Here is a 16447-nt window from a genome sequence, read left to right on the forward strand (position 1 = left end):
CCCTAGTGACCAGGCCCTTTTTTACAAATCGGCACTCCACAACTTTAACGGTTTATTGCTCGGTCATGCAACTTGGCACCCAAATGAATTTTACCTCCTTTTCTTCTCACAAATACAGCTTTCTTTTGGTGGTATTTGATTGCTGCTGAGATTTTTTGCAATTTTCTAAAAAAAAAAGTGTATTTTTAACTTTCTCTGGTTAAATTGTTCAAATATAATTACATTTCTATACAAGTTTGTGTCAGAATTTATTGTGCTACATGTCTTTGATAAAAAAAATCCAATAAGTGTCACAAGTTGTGCCAAAAAAAAAATTCTTCTATGAACTCGCCATGCCCCTCACGGAATACCTTGGGGTATCCTCTTTATCCTCTTTACAAAATGGGGTCACTTGTGGGGTATTTATACTGCCCTGGCATTTTAGGGGCCCTAAAGCGTGAGAAGTAGTTTGGAATCCAAAAGCGTAAAAAAAAATGCCCTGTGAAATCCTAAAGGTACTCATTAGAATTTGGGCCCCTTTGTGCACCTAGGCTGCAAAAAAGTGTCACACATGTGGTATCGCCGTACTCAGAAGAAGTAGGGCAATGTGTTTTGGGGTGTATTTTTACATATACCCATGCTGGGTGAGAGAAATATCTCTGTAAATTGACAACTTTGAATAATTTTTTTTTAAAAAGTTGTCATTTACAGAGATATTTCTCACACACAGGATGGGTATATGTGAAAAGACACCCCAAAACACATTGCACTACTTCTCCTGAGTACGGCGATATCACATGTGTGACACTTTTTTGCAGCCTAGGTGCACAAAGGGGCCCAAATTCCAATGAGTACCTTTTAGGAGGGCATTTTTAGATATTTGGATTCCAGACTTCTTCTCACGCTTTAGGGCCCCTAAAATGCCAGGGCAGTATAAATACCCCACATGTGACCCCATTTTGGAAAGAAGACACCCCAAGGTATTCCGTGAGGGGCTTGGCGATTTCATAGAAGCTTTTTTTTTTTTGGCACAAGTTAGCGGAAATTGATATTTTTGTTTTCTCACAAAGTCTCCCTTTCCGCTAACTTGGGACAAAAATTACAATCTTTCATGGACTCAATATGCCCCTCAGCGAATACCTTAGGGTGTCTTCTTTCCAAAATGGGTTCATTTGTGGGGTGTTTGTACTGCCCTGGCATTTGAGGGTCTCCACAATCATTACATGTATGGCCAGCATTAGGAGTTGCTGCTATTCTTCTTATATTGAGCAAACGGGTAATAGAATTTTTTTGCCGTTCAGCCTCTGGGCTGAAAGAAAAAATTAACAGCACAGATTTCTTCATTCGCATCGATCAATGTGGATGAAAAAATCTCTGCCAAAAAATGTGCAAAAAAAAAAAAAGAGGGGAAAGGCGTCTGCCAGGACATAGGAGCTCCGCCCAACATCCAAACCCACTCAGCTCGCATGCCCTGGCAAACCCGATTTCTCCATTCACATCAATCGATGTGGATGAATAAATCATTGCCAGAATTTTTTTATTTTTTTTTATACAAAGTGTTTGCCAAAGCATATGAACACCGCCCCTCAGCTCATAAGCCTCGGCAAACGTATCTTTTTTACTGCAGAGGAGAAATCTCGTCTTGCAGCGCCGCATACACCGACTTTTGTGTAATCTGACAGGAGCGCAATGCTTCTGTCAGAATGCACATCAGTGCTGCAGCTGGTTGATCGCTTGGTCCACCTAGAAGGTAAACAGGCCGCAACGCAATAAATTTCTTAACATTAACTTTATATAACATTTGAAACAGAACATTAACTTTTTTGCTTACCTGTGATTTTTTTTTTTTGTTTTTTTACCTTTAGAGTATAAACTTCTTCCCCATGGGACAATGTGCAAAGCGCAAATTGCCCAGAGATGTGGCGAAGTACCTTATGCACTTTGTCCCAGGTGAAAGGAGAGGTTTGTGGCAGCTCTGTGTGAAAGGGCCCTAAGACCCCTGTATGCCTGTCCTGTGTCACGCAATCCCTACACTAATAGTGTACCCGTGTGTGGTCCTTGCGGAAACACTCCCCTATGCATAGGGCAGGCTGGTCAGGACAGTCAGGATGAAAAACGGTAGTGTCACGCCTTATTCCAGCCTTGCTACAGACACAACATCTTTTTCTTGGGGAACGGTGAGGTGGAGTACCAGGATAGACACTCGGGAAGTGTCTGGCATGTAGCCGGCTCACTACATCAGGGACTTGGGGCATGGACCCTCCTGGATACAGGAGTTCCGAAATGATCTCTTCCTGGAATTTTAGGAAGGATCCTGTTCTCCCAGCCTTACTGTAGAGAACAAAACTATTATAGACAGCCAAATGAATTAAATAAACAGACACCTTCTTATTCCAGCGTCTGGTGCGGCGGGACACTAAATAGGGAGCCAACATCTGGTCATTGAAGTCCACCCCTCCCATGTAAAGGTTATAGTCGTGGACAGAGAGGGGTTTCTCAATGACTCCAGTTGCCCTTTCAATTTCTACTGTCGTGTCTGCGTCATTGGTGGACAGAAGGTAAACATCCCTCTTGGCTCTCCACTTCACCGCATGCAGTTCTTGGTCACACAAGGCAGCCCCCTCCCCTCATGCAAGTCGGGTATTAACGGGCTGTTGGGGGAAGCCCCGGCGACTAGGTCGCGCGGTGCCACAGCATTGAATTCCAACTATATGTAAGTGCAGAAAGAGGGCCACACTTGTGTAAAAAGTGTCTACGTATAAGTGGTACCCCTTGTGGAGTAAGGGTGACACCAAGTCCCAGACAATCTTGCCACTGCTCCCCAGGTAGTCAGGGCATCCGACCGGCTCCAGTTTTGAGTCTTTTCCCTCATAGACCCTAAAACGATATGTATAGCCTGTGGCCCTTTCATAGAGCTTATACAGTTTGACCCCATACCGGGCGCGCTTGCTGGGGATGTACTGTTTGATGTCAAGGCGCCCGGTAAAATGTATAAGGGACTCGTCTATGCAGATGTTCTGATTGGGGGTATACGCATCTGCAAATCTGTATAACAAATGGTCTATGAGGGGCTGAATTTTGTGGAGCCGGTCATAAGCAGGGTGGCATCTTGGATGACAGGTTTTATTGTCAGCGAAATGCATAAAGCGCATGATGACCTCAAAACGTGCCTTGGACATTGCAGCAGAGGACATGGGCATGTAATGTATTGGGTCTTTAGACCAATAGCACCGCAATACATTTTTTTTTTAGTTAGACCCATGCTGAGGATAAGGCCCAAAGAAAATTTAAATTCGGGAACTGTGACTGGTTTCCACCGGTAAGGCTGGGCATAGAAGCTTTTCCGGATTGGCGGTTATATAGTCTGTGGCGTAGCGGTTGGTTTCTGCCACAACTAAGTCATAGAGATCCGTGGTGAAGAACAGCTCAAAAAAGTCAAGGGCCGATCCTAAATGAGCTGTCTCCATGCGAACTCCAGACTGGGCGGTGAAAGGGGGCAATAAGGGTGCGGCGGAAGCAGGGGAGTGCCAATTAGGGTTTGCCAGCACCTCTGGCATACTAAGGGCTCTACGGGCCTGTGAACGTGGTGGCTGCGATGGGGGAGTTAATGCACGTGCCACAGTACCAGCTTGAACTGCCCTTCTGGTGCTCGCCACTTCACCAGGGAATACGGCAGTGCTGGTAGAAGGTCCAGGATGTGCTGCGCTGCTGGTGTTTGTCGCACCATAAAAAAGATCAGCGCTAGCACCACTCTGCTGCAAATGAGGCTCATTAAGTGGGGTATGCAGAACACTGACATGGGATCGGGTACGCCTGACCGTAGCAGGGACCTCAACCTAGTCATCTTCACTAGCGGTTAGAGTGCCACTGCTGTCTACAGGTTCATATTCTTAACCACTGGATTCAGCGGGTGAGGCGTCCCCATCGCTTTCATCGTTCACGGCCAAAATCCTGTAGGCCTCTTCAGTGGAATACCCTTTGTTTTACATTTTGGACTAACTAAATTTAGGGGGTATTCCTCTGAGACTACCCAGGAAAAAGAGCAAACCTGCCTAGTAAAAAGGAGTGCTTGCGAAGTAAAGCTGCGATCGCTAATAAAGATCCAAAAAGCTCAAAATTGATCTTTATAGCGGCGCAGCGATTTTACAGTGTTTTTGCAGTTATCAGAAAAAAAATATTCTGTCACTGCGGTGGGGCGGACTGAGCGCAAGTGTGCGCACAAGATCAGGCCTGATCGGGCGAACACTGCGTTTTTTGTAGAGCCTAAGGTGACCCTAATGTACTTATATAGATCTGATTGCGATCAGAAAAAATGTGGGTGATTGAGTCAGCACAACCCTATATGCAGGTGCACATCGCTATGGCGAAATACATATACAAACGCAAAATACAAATGTGATAGCACTCTGCAACCAGCATTCTGCCCTGCCTCTATGCTGGATGAGGCATTGGTGTACATTTTGGCCAAAGCGTAATAAGCCACTCACCACGTCAAGGTCGCCTCTATGGAGTGGTCCCTAACACTAGTTCCTACCTGTTTATGGGCCATGATAGCCACACAAAGTCCAGGGAATGCAGGTCAGCATGCACGCCAAGCACACTCTGCTTTTAACCCCGTCCGGTGCCATTACAGCTTTCATCGGATCCAGGGATGCAAGTACCAACATGCATGCTGAGCCCACCATATACTTCTCCTGGAGCCAAATGGCTACTGGTAGGTTCTATATAAGCAGACTCAGTTTTATACTGACTTTAAAACCAGCCTCCAGGACAGATTGACTGGTCAGGTGTGCATGACTCAAAGGAAATCGCCACGCCTCCAATATATACTACAAAGAAAAAATGTGACTGAGTCAGCACAACCCTGTATGTGGTGCACATCACTATGTTACTATAGATACTATATAGTACTAGTGCTGATTAGCAACAGCGATGACGCTAATCAGCGACTAATCAGTGACTGAGGTGTGGTGGGCTGGGCGCTAACTACCTAATAAAGTAGCTAACTACCTGGTGGTGATGAGGGACCCTTACAGGGGGGTGATCAGTGACAGGGGGGTGATCAGGGAGTCTATATGGGGTGATCAGGGGTTAATAAGGGGTAAATAAGTGACAGGGGGGGGGTGTAGTGTATGTGTGGTGATTGGTGCTACTTACAGAGCTGCCTGTGTCCTCTGGTGGTCGATCCAAGCAAATGGGACCACCAGAGGACCAGGTAGCAGGTATATCAGATGCTATTTACAAAATAGCGTCTGATATACTAATTTCATTGGATCTCTAAAAAATCTACAGCCTGACAGCCAATGATCGCTGCCGGCAGGCTGTAGTTAAACTTGTTCCCATGGCTCTAACGTGAACGTGCGCGCATTATGCGCGCGCGTTCATAGGAAATCTCGGGTCTCACGAGATGACGCCTATTGGCGTCATCGAGACCTGAGAGCACCACCGTCCTGACGCCTATTGGCGTTAGTGTGAGGGGAGGTGGTTAAACCTTCACCACCCAAATAGCCAGAAGCAGTGATGTAAGATTCTTGTCAATCCTGGACTAAATTTAGAAGATGGTTCATTTAACAAATGGTGTGACAATTAGTGATGGACAAACATCGGCCAGGACGATTCGCGAACGTGATCAAATGTTCGCCAACCACAAGTTTGTGGCGGACCCCATTCACTTTAATGGCAGGCGAACCTGGAAAACATTCAGGTCATATTTGCAGCCACCAAATACTTACCAGAAGTGCACAAATAGTCCCACAACATGGACAGTGACATACTAGATGGGGATCAATGACAAAAATTCACACAAAAAATATGTATTTTAATCAGGGGCCATTTTTATGCATCTTAAAGGGAAACTCCCAAAAATGTGCCCTGCTGGAGTCTATAAAATTTTTATTTTAGGCCACGGGAGTACGGGCCATCAAAATTAGGCATTCACCTGACATAAAGGAAATTGGGATTATGTGGCTCGAGGTACATTATGCGGTCAATGGATAAAATTTTTACTGTAGGCCACTGGAAAACAGGCTCCAAACATTAGGCATTCACCGTGCAGAAAAGAACAAGTGATTATGTGGCTGGAGGTATATTAGACGGTCATTGGATAAGAATTTTACTGCAGGCAAGTGGAGTACAGGCCCCAAACATTAGGCATTCACCGTACAGAAAAGAACAAGTGATTATGTGGCTGGAGGTTCATTAGGCGGTCACCGTATAACAATTTTCTGTTGGCCCGTTAGATTAAAGGCCCCAAAAATTATGCATTCACTGTACAGAAAAGATCAAGTGATTATGTGCCTGGAGGTATATTAGACGGTCATTGGATATCAATTTTACTGCTGGCCAGTGGAGTACAGGCCCCAAACATTAGGCATTGACCGGACAGAAAAGGCCTTTTATGCCGCTGTATTTACATAAGACAGGGATCATTCTTTGTTCTGGGTGGTGGAAGATATATGTGGGCTGGCATGAGGAAATTCAATTAAACGTAGCCATCACAGGTGTTGAATACCTCAGAGATCCATGCCTCATTCAGTTCAAAAAATGTAGTGAGCTAGGTGAGTGCACTTATCGGTAACGATCCCCCCTGCTGCGCTGAACTCCTTTTCGGACAGGACACCCGACGAGGGGTAAGCCAAGAGTTCCATGGCAAATTTTGCCAGCTCTGGCCACAGGTCAAGCCTGCACTCCCAGTAGTCCAGGGGTTCCTTGCTTCTCAGAGCGTCCACATCGGCCGTTAATCCGATGAAGGTTGCCACCTGTTGGCCTAGGTGTTCCCTGAGGCTGGATCCAGAGGGCGGCTGTCGATGGGTTGGCTGCAAGAATGATCTCATATCCGAAGTGACCAACACATCTTCAAACAGCCCTCTTCTTGCATGCGCGGTAGGATTGGTACCCACACCTGTTTCTCTGTGGGTGGAAATTCCTCTGCCAGCGCTCGCAACAGCAGAATGCAGCATCTCTCGCAGCAAGGCCTGAAAATTCTGCATTCTGACAGCCCTCTGTGATGCTGGTAACATGTCTGCCATTTTGTGTTTGTACCGGGGGTCTAAGTCTGTTGCCACCCAGTACAGGTCCTTGCCCATTATGCTTTTTATACGGGGGTCCCTCTTCAAACACTGGATCATGAAGGCCTCCATTTGCACTCAATTGGAAGCGGTGGAGCTCCCTGGCTCCTGCTCATCGCCCAGGAAAATGTCGTCCTCTGTCTCCTCCCCCCATCCACGGATAACACCAGGGATCCCAGAAAAGTTTAAAGCCTGCACTTCTTGCTCCTCCTCCCCCCAGGCACTATGCTCCTTTGACTCCTCTTCAGACTCCTGCTGACTTGTCTCAGATGGAGTAGCCCCCCCTGGGAATTCATTCAGCATAGCGACTTCCTCATCTTCCTGCTCATCGACAGTTTAAACAATGACACAACGCAATGCACGCTCCAGAAAGAAGGTGTAAGGTACAATGTCACTGATGGCGCCCCTTGCTGCGACTGACCAGTTTTGTAACCTCATCAAATGGCCGCTGAAGTCTGCATGTGTCGTGCATGAGCAGCCACTGGCGCGGTGAAAAAAAAGCAAGCTCCCCAGATCCTGTCCCACCGCAGAGTTCGTACAGGTAGTCGTTAACAGCACGTTTCTGATGGAGCAGCCTATCAAGCATATACAGTACAAGGTGGAGTTCTAGCGCGTCGGGCAGTCACAAATCAGACGTCTGACGGGCAAGTGGTGTCGCCGCTGAACGTCAGCAAGGAGAGCCATGGTGTAAGATCTTCTAAAATGGCCAGAGATTTTCATAGCCTGTCGCAAGACGTACTGGACGCCGGGGTATTTGGCAACGAATCGCTGCATGACTAAGTTCAGGACGTGTGCCATGCACGGCACGTGTGTCATTTTGCCCTGTTTCAGCGCGCTTAGCAGATCGGCACCATTGTCACACACCACTTTACCAATTGTCAAATTGAGCGGGGTTAGCCATTGATCGGCCTGTGACTGTAGAGCTGAAAGCAGTGCAGGACCAGTGTGGCTCTTGGCTTCCAGGCATAACAGCCGCAGCACAGCATGGCAACGTCTTACCTGGGATGTCGAATAGGTTGTGGGGAGATTGGGGGGTGCAGCGGAAAAGGAGGAGTCAGCCGAGGAGGAGACGGAAGATGAAGTAGGAGGAGGAGAAGACGAGGCAGGCCTGCATGCAATCCGTGGCGGTAACACCAAATCCACACGCGATTATTGCCACGGGTTATATGCTTGATAGCAATCAGAAGGTTCACCCAGTGGGCAGTAAAAGTTATGTACCTTCCCTGCCCGTGTTTGCTAGACCACGTGTGTGTAGTCAGATGTACAGTCCTGATCAAAAGTTTAAGACCACTTGAAAAATGGCAAAAAATCATATTTAGCATGGCTGGATCTTAACAAGGTTCCAAGTAGAGCTTCAACATGCAACAAGAAGAAATGGGAGTGAGACAAAACATTTTTTGAGCATTCAATTTAATGAAAACAACGAATAAATGTTTTTCAGCTGTTCAAAAGTTTAGGACCACACCTCCAAAAAACACTAAACCCCCCCAAAACAGAAATCCAACTTCCAAACATGAACTCAGTAATGAGTAGCTCTGCCGTTATTGTTTATCACTTCAAAAATTTGTTTCGGCATGCTTGATGCAAGTGTTTCCATGAGGTGAGTATGAACATTTCTCCAAGTGGTGAAGACGGCCGCATGAAGGCCATCTACTGTCTGGAACTGTTGTCCATTTTTGTAAACTACCCTTTCCATCCATCCCCAAAGGTTCTCAATTGGATTTAGATCAGGGGAACACGCAGGATGGGCCAAAAGAGTGATGTTATTCTCCTGGAAGAAGTCCCTTGTCCTCCGGGCATTGTGTACTGTGTCCTGTTGAAAAACCCAGTCGTTACCACACAGACGAGGGCCCTCAGTCATGAGGAATGCTCTCTGCAACATCTGGACATAGCCAGCGGCCGTTTGACGCGTAGAAAACATCTCAGGTGGGATCTGCTTGTCATGCCAGTAACGTTGGAAACCATCAGGACCATCAAGGTTAAATTTTTTCTCATCAGAGAATAAAACTTTCTTCCACCTTTTGAATGTCCCATGTTTGGTGCTCTCTTGCAAATTCCAAACGAGCAGTTCTGTGGCGTTCAAGGAGACGAGGTCTTTGAAGACGTTTATTGTTTTTGAAGCCATTCAGTCTCAGATGCCGTCTGATGGTTATGGGGCTGCAGTCAGCACCAGTAAGGGCCTTAATTTGGGTCGAGGATTGTCCAGTGTCTTGACGGACAGCCAATTAGATCCTCCGGCTCAGTGAAATTTTTTTGGGTCTTCCACTTGACTTTTTTGTTTCATAACCCTCAGGATCATTTAAGAAATTCCAAATGACTGTCTTACTGCGTCCCACCTCAGCAGCGATGGCGCGCTGTGAGAGACCCTGCTTTTGCAGTTCAACAACCCGACCACGTTAAAAAAGGGAGAGTTTTTTTGCCTTTGCCATCACAACGTGTGACTACCTGACAGAAAAGGACAATGAATCCACATCTTTGCACAGATTTGGCCTTTTAAAGGCATGTGGTCCTAAAATTTGGATCAGCTGAAAAACAGCCTGTTTCAGTTTAATCGTTATTTTCAATTAATTGAATGCTCAAAAAATGTTTTGTCTCACTCTCATTTCTTCTTGTTGCATGTTGAAGCTCTACTTGGAACCTTGTTAAGATCTAACAATGTAAAATAAGATTTTTTGCAATTTTTCAAGTGGTCTTAAACTTTTGATCAGGACTGGTATCTTGGCACTGACACTGTGTGGCAGAGATACATTCACTTGCCGCTGAACATGGCTATATAGCTCTGGAATGCCCTTCTGGGAGAAATATTTTCTTCCGGGGACCTTCCATTGCGATGTGCCAATGGCCACAAATTTTCTAAAGGCCTCCGAGTCCACCAGTTTATATGGCAGTAGTTGGCGGGCTAGCAGTTCCGACAAGCCAGCGGTCAGCTGTTGGAAAAGAGGGTTATCCGGCGTCATCAACTTTTTACGTTCGAACATTTGGGCCACGGAAGGCCGTTACTATCTCCTCTTCCTCACCCAATGCCAAGAATGGCTGCGCATCGATAAGGTCTGGGAAAAGAAGAGAAAATAATTCCTCTGACTCGAGTGAAGTGGCTATGGTGGTGGTGGTGGTGTCTTTGGGGGTGCACACAGCAGAGAGTGAGGAGGGCGCAGATACAGAGGAGGAGGAGGGTGCAGAAGCGGAAGGCTCAGTGAGCCACTCAACCAACTCTGGTGCGTCTTTTGACGTAATCGCACGCACCTTCTCCAACTTCCCACTTAGGCTCCGGCCTGGTGCACCTGCACGACCCCTACCACCCCTACGGAATGGCCTGCCTCTTCCTCTGCCTGTCATTTTCAAAATGACCCTGTGACAAAGTCCCTATAGAAGAGCAGTATTTGTGGAAGCAGGTATATCGCAGGCCTCGATCAATATTTGCTGGAAGCTGGTATATCAAACCCCTTAATCAATATTTGGTGGAAGCCGGTGTATCGCAGGCCTTAATCAATATGTGGTGTAAGAAAGTATATCAATCCCCTCTATCAGTATTTTGTGGAAACTGATATATAGAAACCCTTAATGAGTATTTGCTGGAAACCGGTATATCAAATAGTGTTGAACGCAAATATTTGAAAAGCAAATTTTTATCGAGAATATAGGCACTTAGAGAATTTGAGAATATTTAGAATATAGTGCTATATATTCGTAATGATGAATGTTCTTTTTTTTTTTTTTACACAGTACACATCAGGTGATCATCCATTTCTTCTAGCTTGTGGGCCAATCAGAAGGCTTTGTCACAGCTTAGCAACATCCCTAGCAACCAATAGAAAAGTTGCCTACCCCACGCCGGTATTTCTCGCACATTACGCGAATAATACATTGCCGATTTTCGCAATCAAGAATATAATTTCGAATTCACAAATATATTACGAATATTCTACAAAATATTTGCGAAATATCGTGAATTTGAATATTTCCTCTGCCGCTCATCACTAATATCAAACCCCTTAGGCCTCTTTCACACGACCGTTTTTTTCTCCGTTTTGCGGGCCGTTTTTTGCGTTCCGTATACGGTCCGTATACGGAACCATTCATTTCAATGGTTCCGCAAAAAAAACGGAATGTACTCCGTATGCATTCCGTGGCTGTATTTCCGTTTTCCGTTCCGTTGAAAGATAGAACATGTCCTATATTTGGCCGCAAATCACGTTCCGTGGCTCCATTAAAGTCAATGGGTCCGCAAAAAAAACGGAATGCATACGGAAATGCATTCGTATGTCTTCCGTATCCGATCCGTTTTTTGCGGAACCATCTATTGAAAATGTTATGCCCAGACCAATTTTTTCTATGAAATTACTGTATGCTGTATATGCCATACGGAAAAACGGAAAAACAACGGAAACAAAAAACGGAACAACGGATCCGTTTAAAAACGCACCGCAAAACACTGAAAAAGCCATACGGTCGTGTGAAAGAGGCCTTAATCAGTATTTGATGGAAGCCGGTGAGTCGCTGGCCTCAATCTATATTTTGCTGGAAGCAAGTATATCATCCTCTCTATCAGTATTTTGTGGAAACAGGTATATAGAATCCATTAATGAGTATTTGCTAGAAGCTGGTATATCAAACCCCTTAATCCATATTTGGTGGAAGCTTGTGTATCGCAGGCCTCAATCAATATGTGGTGTAAGCAAGTATATCAATCCCCTCTATCAGTATTTTGTGGAAACAGGTATATAAAACCCCTTAATGAGTATTTGCTGGAAGCCGGTATATCAAACCCCTTAATCAATATTTGGTGGAAGCAGGTATATCGCACCCCTTAATCAGTTTTTTTGGGGGGCAACAGGTATATCACATCAGTTGCAATTAGTTATTCCAATAGTGTTTGTCCCTCTATATAGCTGTGGTATCGCAGCAGAACCGCACACAACTGCTGCACAATACAAATGCACTATAATATACTTTCTATGTAAGAAGGTATATTATAAGTATATCACACCACTCTGTATGTCACACCTATCGATAGCACACCTATACCAGTCCTTAAAAGGACTTTTGTGGCCCTATTAGATAGCGTTTGGTGTCCCTAACAGTCTGTCCCTGTCCCATACAGCAACCTCTCCCTACACTGGCAAAACATAGAATGTAAAATGGCTGCCAGATGGGGTTTATTTATACGGTAGGGGGTGTGCCCATGTGCGGAAACGTCTCAATTGGCTGTCCTGTCCCACCTGATGGATGTGTTATGGGTCAAAGTTTTGCAGAATGCAAAAGAATATGGCGCCGGCGGACATCGCCATATGTTTGGCGAACCGTGAACAAACAAATCTCTAGTGACAATCCTTTGTAGCTTATTTACAATGTGCTCCTTACATCTTACATGTCCATTCCACGTAATTCAGGCCTGTAGGTGACCACAACTTGTCTATATTGCTGTCTACTTCCTTTGTGCATTTTTTCCAATACCTGCTCCTCACACTGTGGCTCCTCTACTTGTTGAAACTCCTCCCACTGCATCTTAAGCTCCACCTCTGCGGAGTAGAATTCATATTTTGCTGATTATAATTCTTACTGATTATTTAGTTCTTACCATACTTATTTATTTCCAGGCTCACTGCTTATGTAGTCAAAGTATTTTCCTTGGCTTCAAGTCTGGTCGATGTTCAGAAAAATGTGATATGTGATCCAGTGAAGTGGCTCATTCTAAATAAACAAAATCCAGATGGGGAATTCAGGGAGGATTTTCCTGTCTATCATCAAGAGATGGTGGTATGTACAAAAACAAAAGCAAACTGCAATATTCCAACTAGTGACCATGGCAACATGATTGGTTCTCACACCCCATGACCTATTGACATGTTTAATCAGCAATGGCAATCACTAGGGACCAAGAAAACAACAGTGGAACATACAGTATTCTTTTTATGGCCACTATAAAACACTTCTCAATCTTACATTACCACTTCTCTGCCTGTTTGAAAACCTTGTCAGTCACCAAATACGTCCATAACAGTAAGGCCATATTCATATAGTGAAGATTTGCCATAGATATTTCCTATTATAAATTATTCACCTGCTTATTCTTCCGCATAGATAATTTGCTGAGCATCTCAAGATAAACGAATCACATGCATTACCAGCAATAAGTCAGCCCATACTTAAACAATTTGAACATGGCCTAATGAAGTAAAGTGACCAGGGAGAGGGCAATGAATCTGCAGACCTTTGTCTCACAGGGGTAGTTAGAGCAGCAGAGCAGGTACATTTGAAGGGTATAAGCATGGGTTAGGTAAATAATATAGGCTAGATACACAATATCATGCTGCATTAAGTTTATTATACGTCTACTGCTGGGATTGTGAATGTTTATTGTAGTAACATTTTGTAAGTGTGTTCTTTTCTTAACATAGGGTGCTATACAAAAAGGTAACGTTGAGCTGGATTCTACTCTTACAGCCTTCGTCCTCATCTCCATGTTGACAAGTGAAGAAACCTGTAAAGACCAAGTTGCCGTAAGTTCTTCCATTCCATTAAAGACGTTGCACTCAAAGAGTCACCCTTTTTATACTTTATTACAATCCTACCTTCTCTGACCTAACGGTTGACTTAAAGAGGACCTTTCACCGATTCTTACCCTATGAACTAACTATACAGACATGTGGAGCGGCACCCGGGGATCTCACTGCACTTACTATTATCCCCGGGCGCCGCTCCGTTCTCCCGTTATGCCCTCCGGTATCTCCGCTCACTAAGTTATAGTAGGCGGAGATTCCAGTCCCTAAGTTATGGTAGGCGGAGTCTGCCCTTGTTCTGCTCTAGCGCTGGCCAATCGCAGCACAGAGCTCACAGCCTGGGAGGTTATTTTCTCCCAGGCTGTGAGCTCTGCAATGCGATTGGCCAGCGCTACAGAAGAACAAGGGCAGACTCCGCCTACCATAACTTAGGGAACGGAGCGGCGCCCGGGGATAATAGTAAGTGCAGTGAGATCCCCGGGCGCCGCTCCACATGACTGTATAGTTAGTTCATAGGCTAAGAATCGGTGAAAGGTCCTCTTTAAAATTAAGACATAGCCATCTGTAGCATGGTATTTTAGTAGCTTCAACCATGGGCAGAATTTATTTGAATTGGTGTTTTTTTTATGCCAGTGCTAATAAGAATCCCGGGAGGTAACTACAGAGGCAAATATCAGCAGTAGAGGCAAGGTCACAAACAAGTAGAAGGTGAAAACATCCGAAATCTCTCAGATCAGCAATACACAGTGTTTGAGGCAGGAAGACCAATCACATGCAACTGCATCTAGCAGTAAAGAAAAAAATAAGGGGTTGGGTCAGCACAACCTGCCTGTAGGTGCAGATCACTATGGCGAAATACATATACAAACGGAAAATGCAAATGTGATCGCACACTACATCCAGCACTCTGCCCTCCATGCTGGATGAGACATTGGTTTATATTTTGGCCAAAGCATAGTAAGCCACTCACCGCGTCAAGGTCGTCTCATGAGTGGTCCCTAACTCTTGTTCCTACCTGTTCATGGGCCATGACAGCCACATAAAATCCAGGGAATGCAGGTCAGCATGCAAGCCAAGTACACTTTGCTTGTAACCCCGTCCGGTGCCATTACAGCTTTCATCGGATCCAGGGATGCAAGTACCAACATGCATGCTGAACCCACCATATACTTCTCCTGGAGCCAGATGGCTAATGGTAGGTTCTATACAAGCAGACTCAGTTTTATACTGACTTTAAAACCAGCCTCAAGGACAGATTAACTGGTCAGGTGTGCAATGACTCCAAGGAGATCGCCACGCCTCCAATATATACTACAAAGAAAAAAATAAGGGGTTGGGTCAGCACAACCTGCCTGTAGGTGCAGATCACTATGGCGAAATACATATACAAACGGAAAATGCAAATGTGATCGCACACTACATCCAGCACTCTGCCCTCCATGCTGGATGAGACATTGGTTTATATTTTGGCCAAAGCATAGTAAGCCACTCACCGCGTCAAGGTCGTCTCATGAGTGGTCCCTAACTCTTGTTCCTACCTGTTCATGGGCCATGACAGCCACATAAAATCCAGGGAATGCAGGTCAGCATGCAAGCCAAGTACACTTTGCTTGTAACCCCGTCCGGTGCCATTACAGCTTTCATCGGATCCAGGGATGCAAGTACCGACATGCATGCTGAACCCACCATATACTTCTCCTGGAGCCAGATGGCTAATGGTAGGTTCTATACAAGCAGACTCAGTTTTATACTGACTTTAAAACCAGCCTCAAGGACAGATTAACTGGTCAGGTGTGCAATGACTCCAAGGTGCTGACCCAACCCCTTATTTTTTTCTTTGTAGTATATATTGGAGGCGTGGCGATCTCCTTGGAGTCATTGCACACCTGACCAGTTAATCTGTCCTTGAGGCTGGTTTTAAAGTCAGTATAAAACTGAGTCTGCTTGTATAGAACCTACCATTAGCCATCTGGCTCCAGGAGAAGTATATGGTGGGTTCAGCATGCATGTTGGTACTTGCATCCCTGGATCCGATGAAAGCTGTAATGGCACCGGACGGGGTTACAAGCAAAGTGTACTTGGCTTGCATGCTGACCTGCATTCCCTGGATTTTATGTGGCTGTCATGGCCCATGAACAGGTAGGAACAAGAGTTAGGGACCACTCATGAGACGACCTTGACGCGGTGAGTGGCTTACTATGCTTTGGCCAAAATATAAACCAATGTCTCATCCAGCATGGAGGGCAGAGTGCTGGATGTAGTGTGCGATCACATTTGCATTTTCCGTTTGCATCTAGCAGTAGCCTGTTTAAATACCTGACGTCAGTACACATGGGACACTAGCACTGAGCCTGATTGGCCCAGCTCCCCTGCTCTCTGATAGGTCAACTAGCCCCACTTTCAGCGGAGCATTGACAGATAAGAACCGGTTGGTGGCTCTTTTTAGGTCCAGAACTACTGGGAAAATAATATACAAAAAATAGACAGTAAAACTTTGAGAGAATTTGGGGCCCCATGGACCCTTGGCCCAAAAATTGTCAATTTTTAAACTGTTAAAAGAGAGGCAATTTTTACTTATAACTAGTGTTGAGCGAACAGTTCGAGCATAGTTCGGGTCCGTACCGAATTTTGGGGTGTTCGTGACACGGACCCGAACCCGAACTTTTTCGTAAAAGTTCGGGTTCGGGTTCGTCGTTCGGCATGTATTTTGGCGCATTTTGAAAGGCTGCAAAGCAGCCAATCAACATGCATCATACTACTTGCCCTAAGATGCCATCGCAGCCATGCCTACTATTGGCAAGGCTGTGATTGGCCAAGTGCAGCATGTGACTCAGCCTCTTTATAAGCTTGTGCGCACGTCGGGACGTGCTCACTCCCGATGTGAATAGAACAGGGATAGAC

General features: G+C 45.4%; 1 protein-coding gene across 1 annotated transcript in view; it reads left to right on the plus strand.

Annotated features, from left to right (window-relative positions):
• LOC120986498 (complement C3-like) overlaps positions 1 to 16447 on the plus strand; it is a 445179-nt gene that overhangs the window by 287260 nt on the left and 141472 nt on the right. Inside the window, exons 29-30 of the mRNA XM_040415121.1 lie at positions 12644 to 12803; positions 13445 to 13546. Coding sequence (XP_040271055.1) covers positions 12644 to 12803; positions 13445 to 13546 — 262 coding nt within the window. The remainder of the gene's footprint in view (positions 1 to 12643; positions 12804 to 13444; positions 13547 to 16447) is intronic.

Source organism: Bufo bufo, chromosome 1 (genome assembly GCF_905171765.1).
Source record: "Bufo bufo chromosome 1, aBufBuf1.1, whole genome shotgun sequence".
NCBI classification, from domain to species: domain Eukaryota; kingdom Metazoa; phylum Chordata; class Amphibia; order Anura; family Bufonidae; genus Bufo; species Bufo bufo.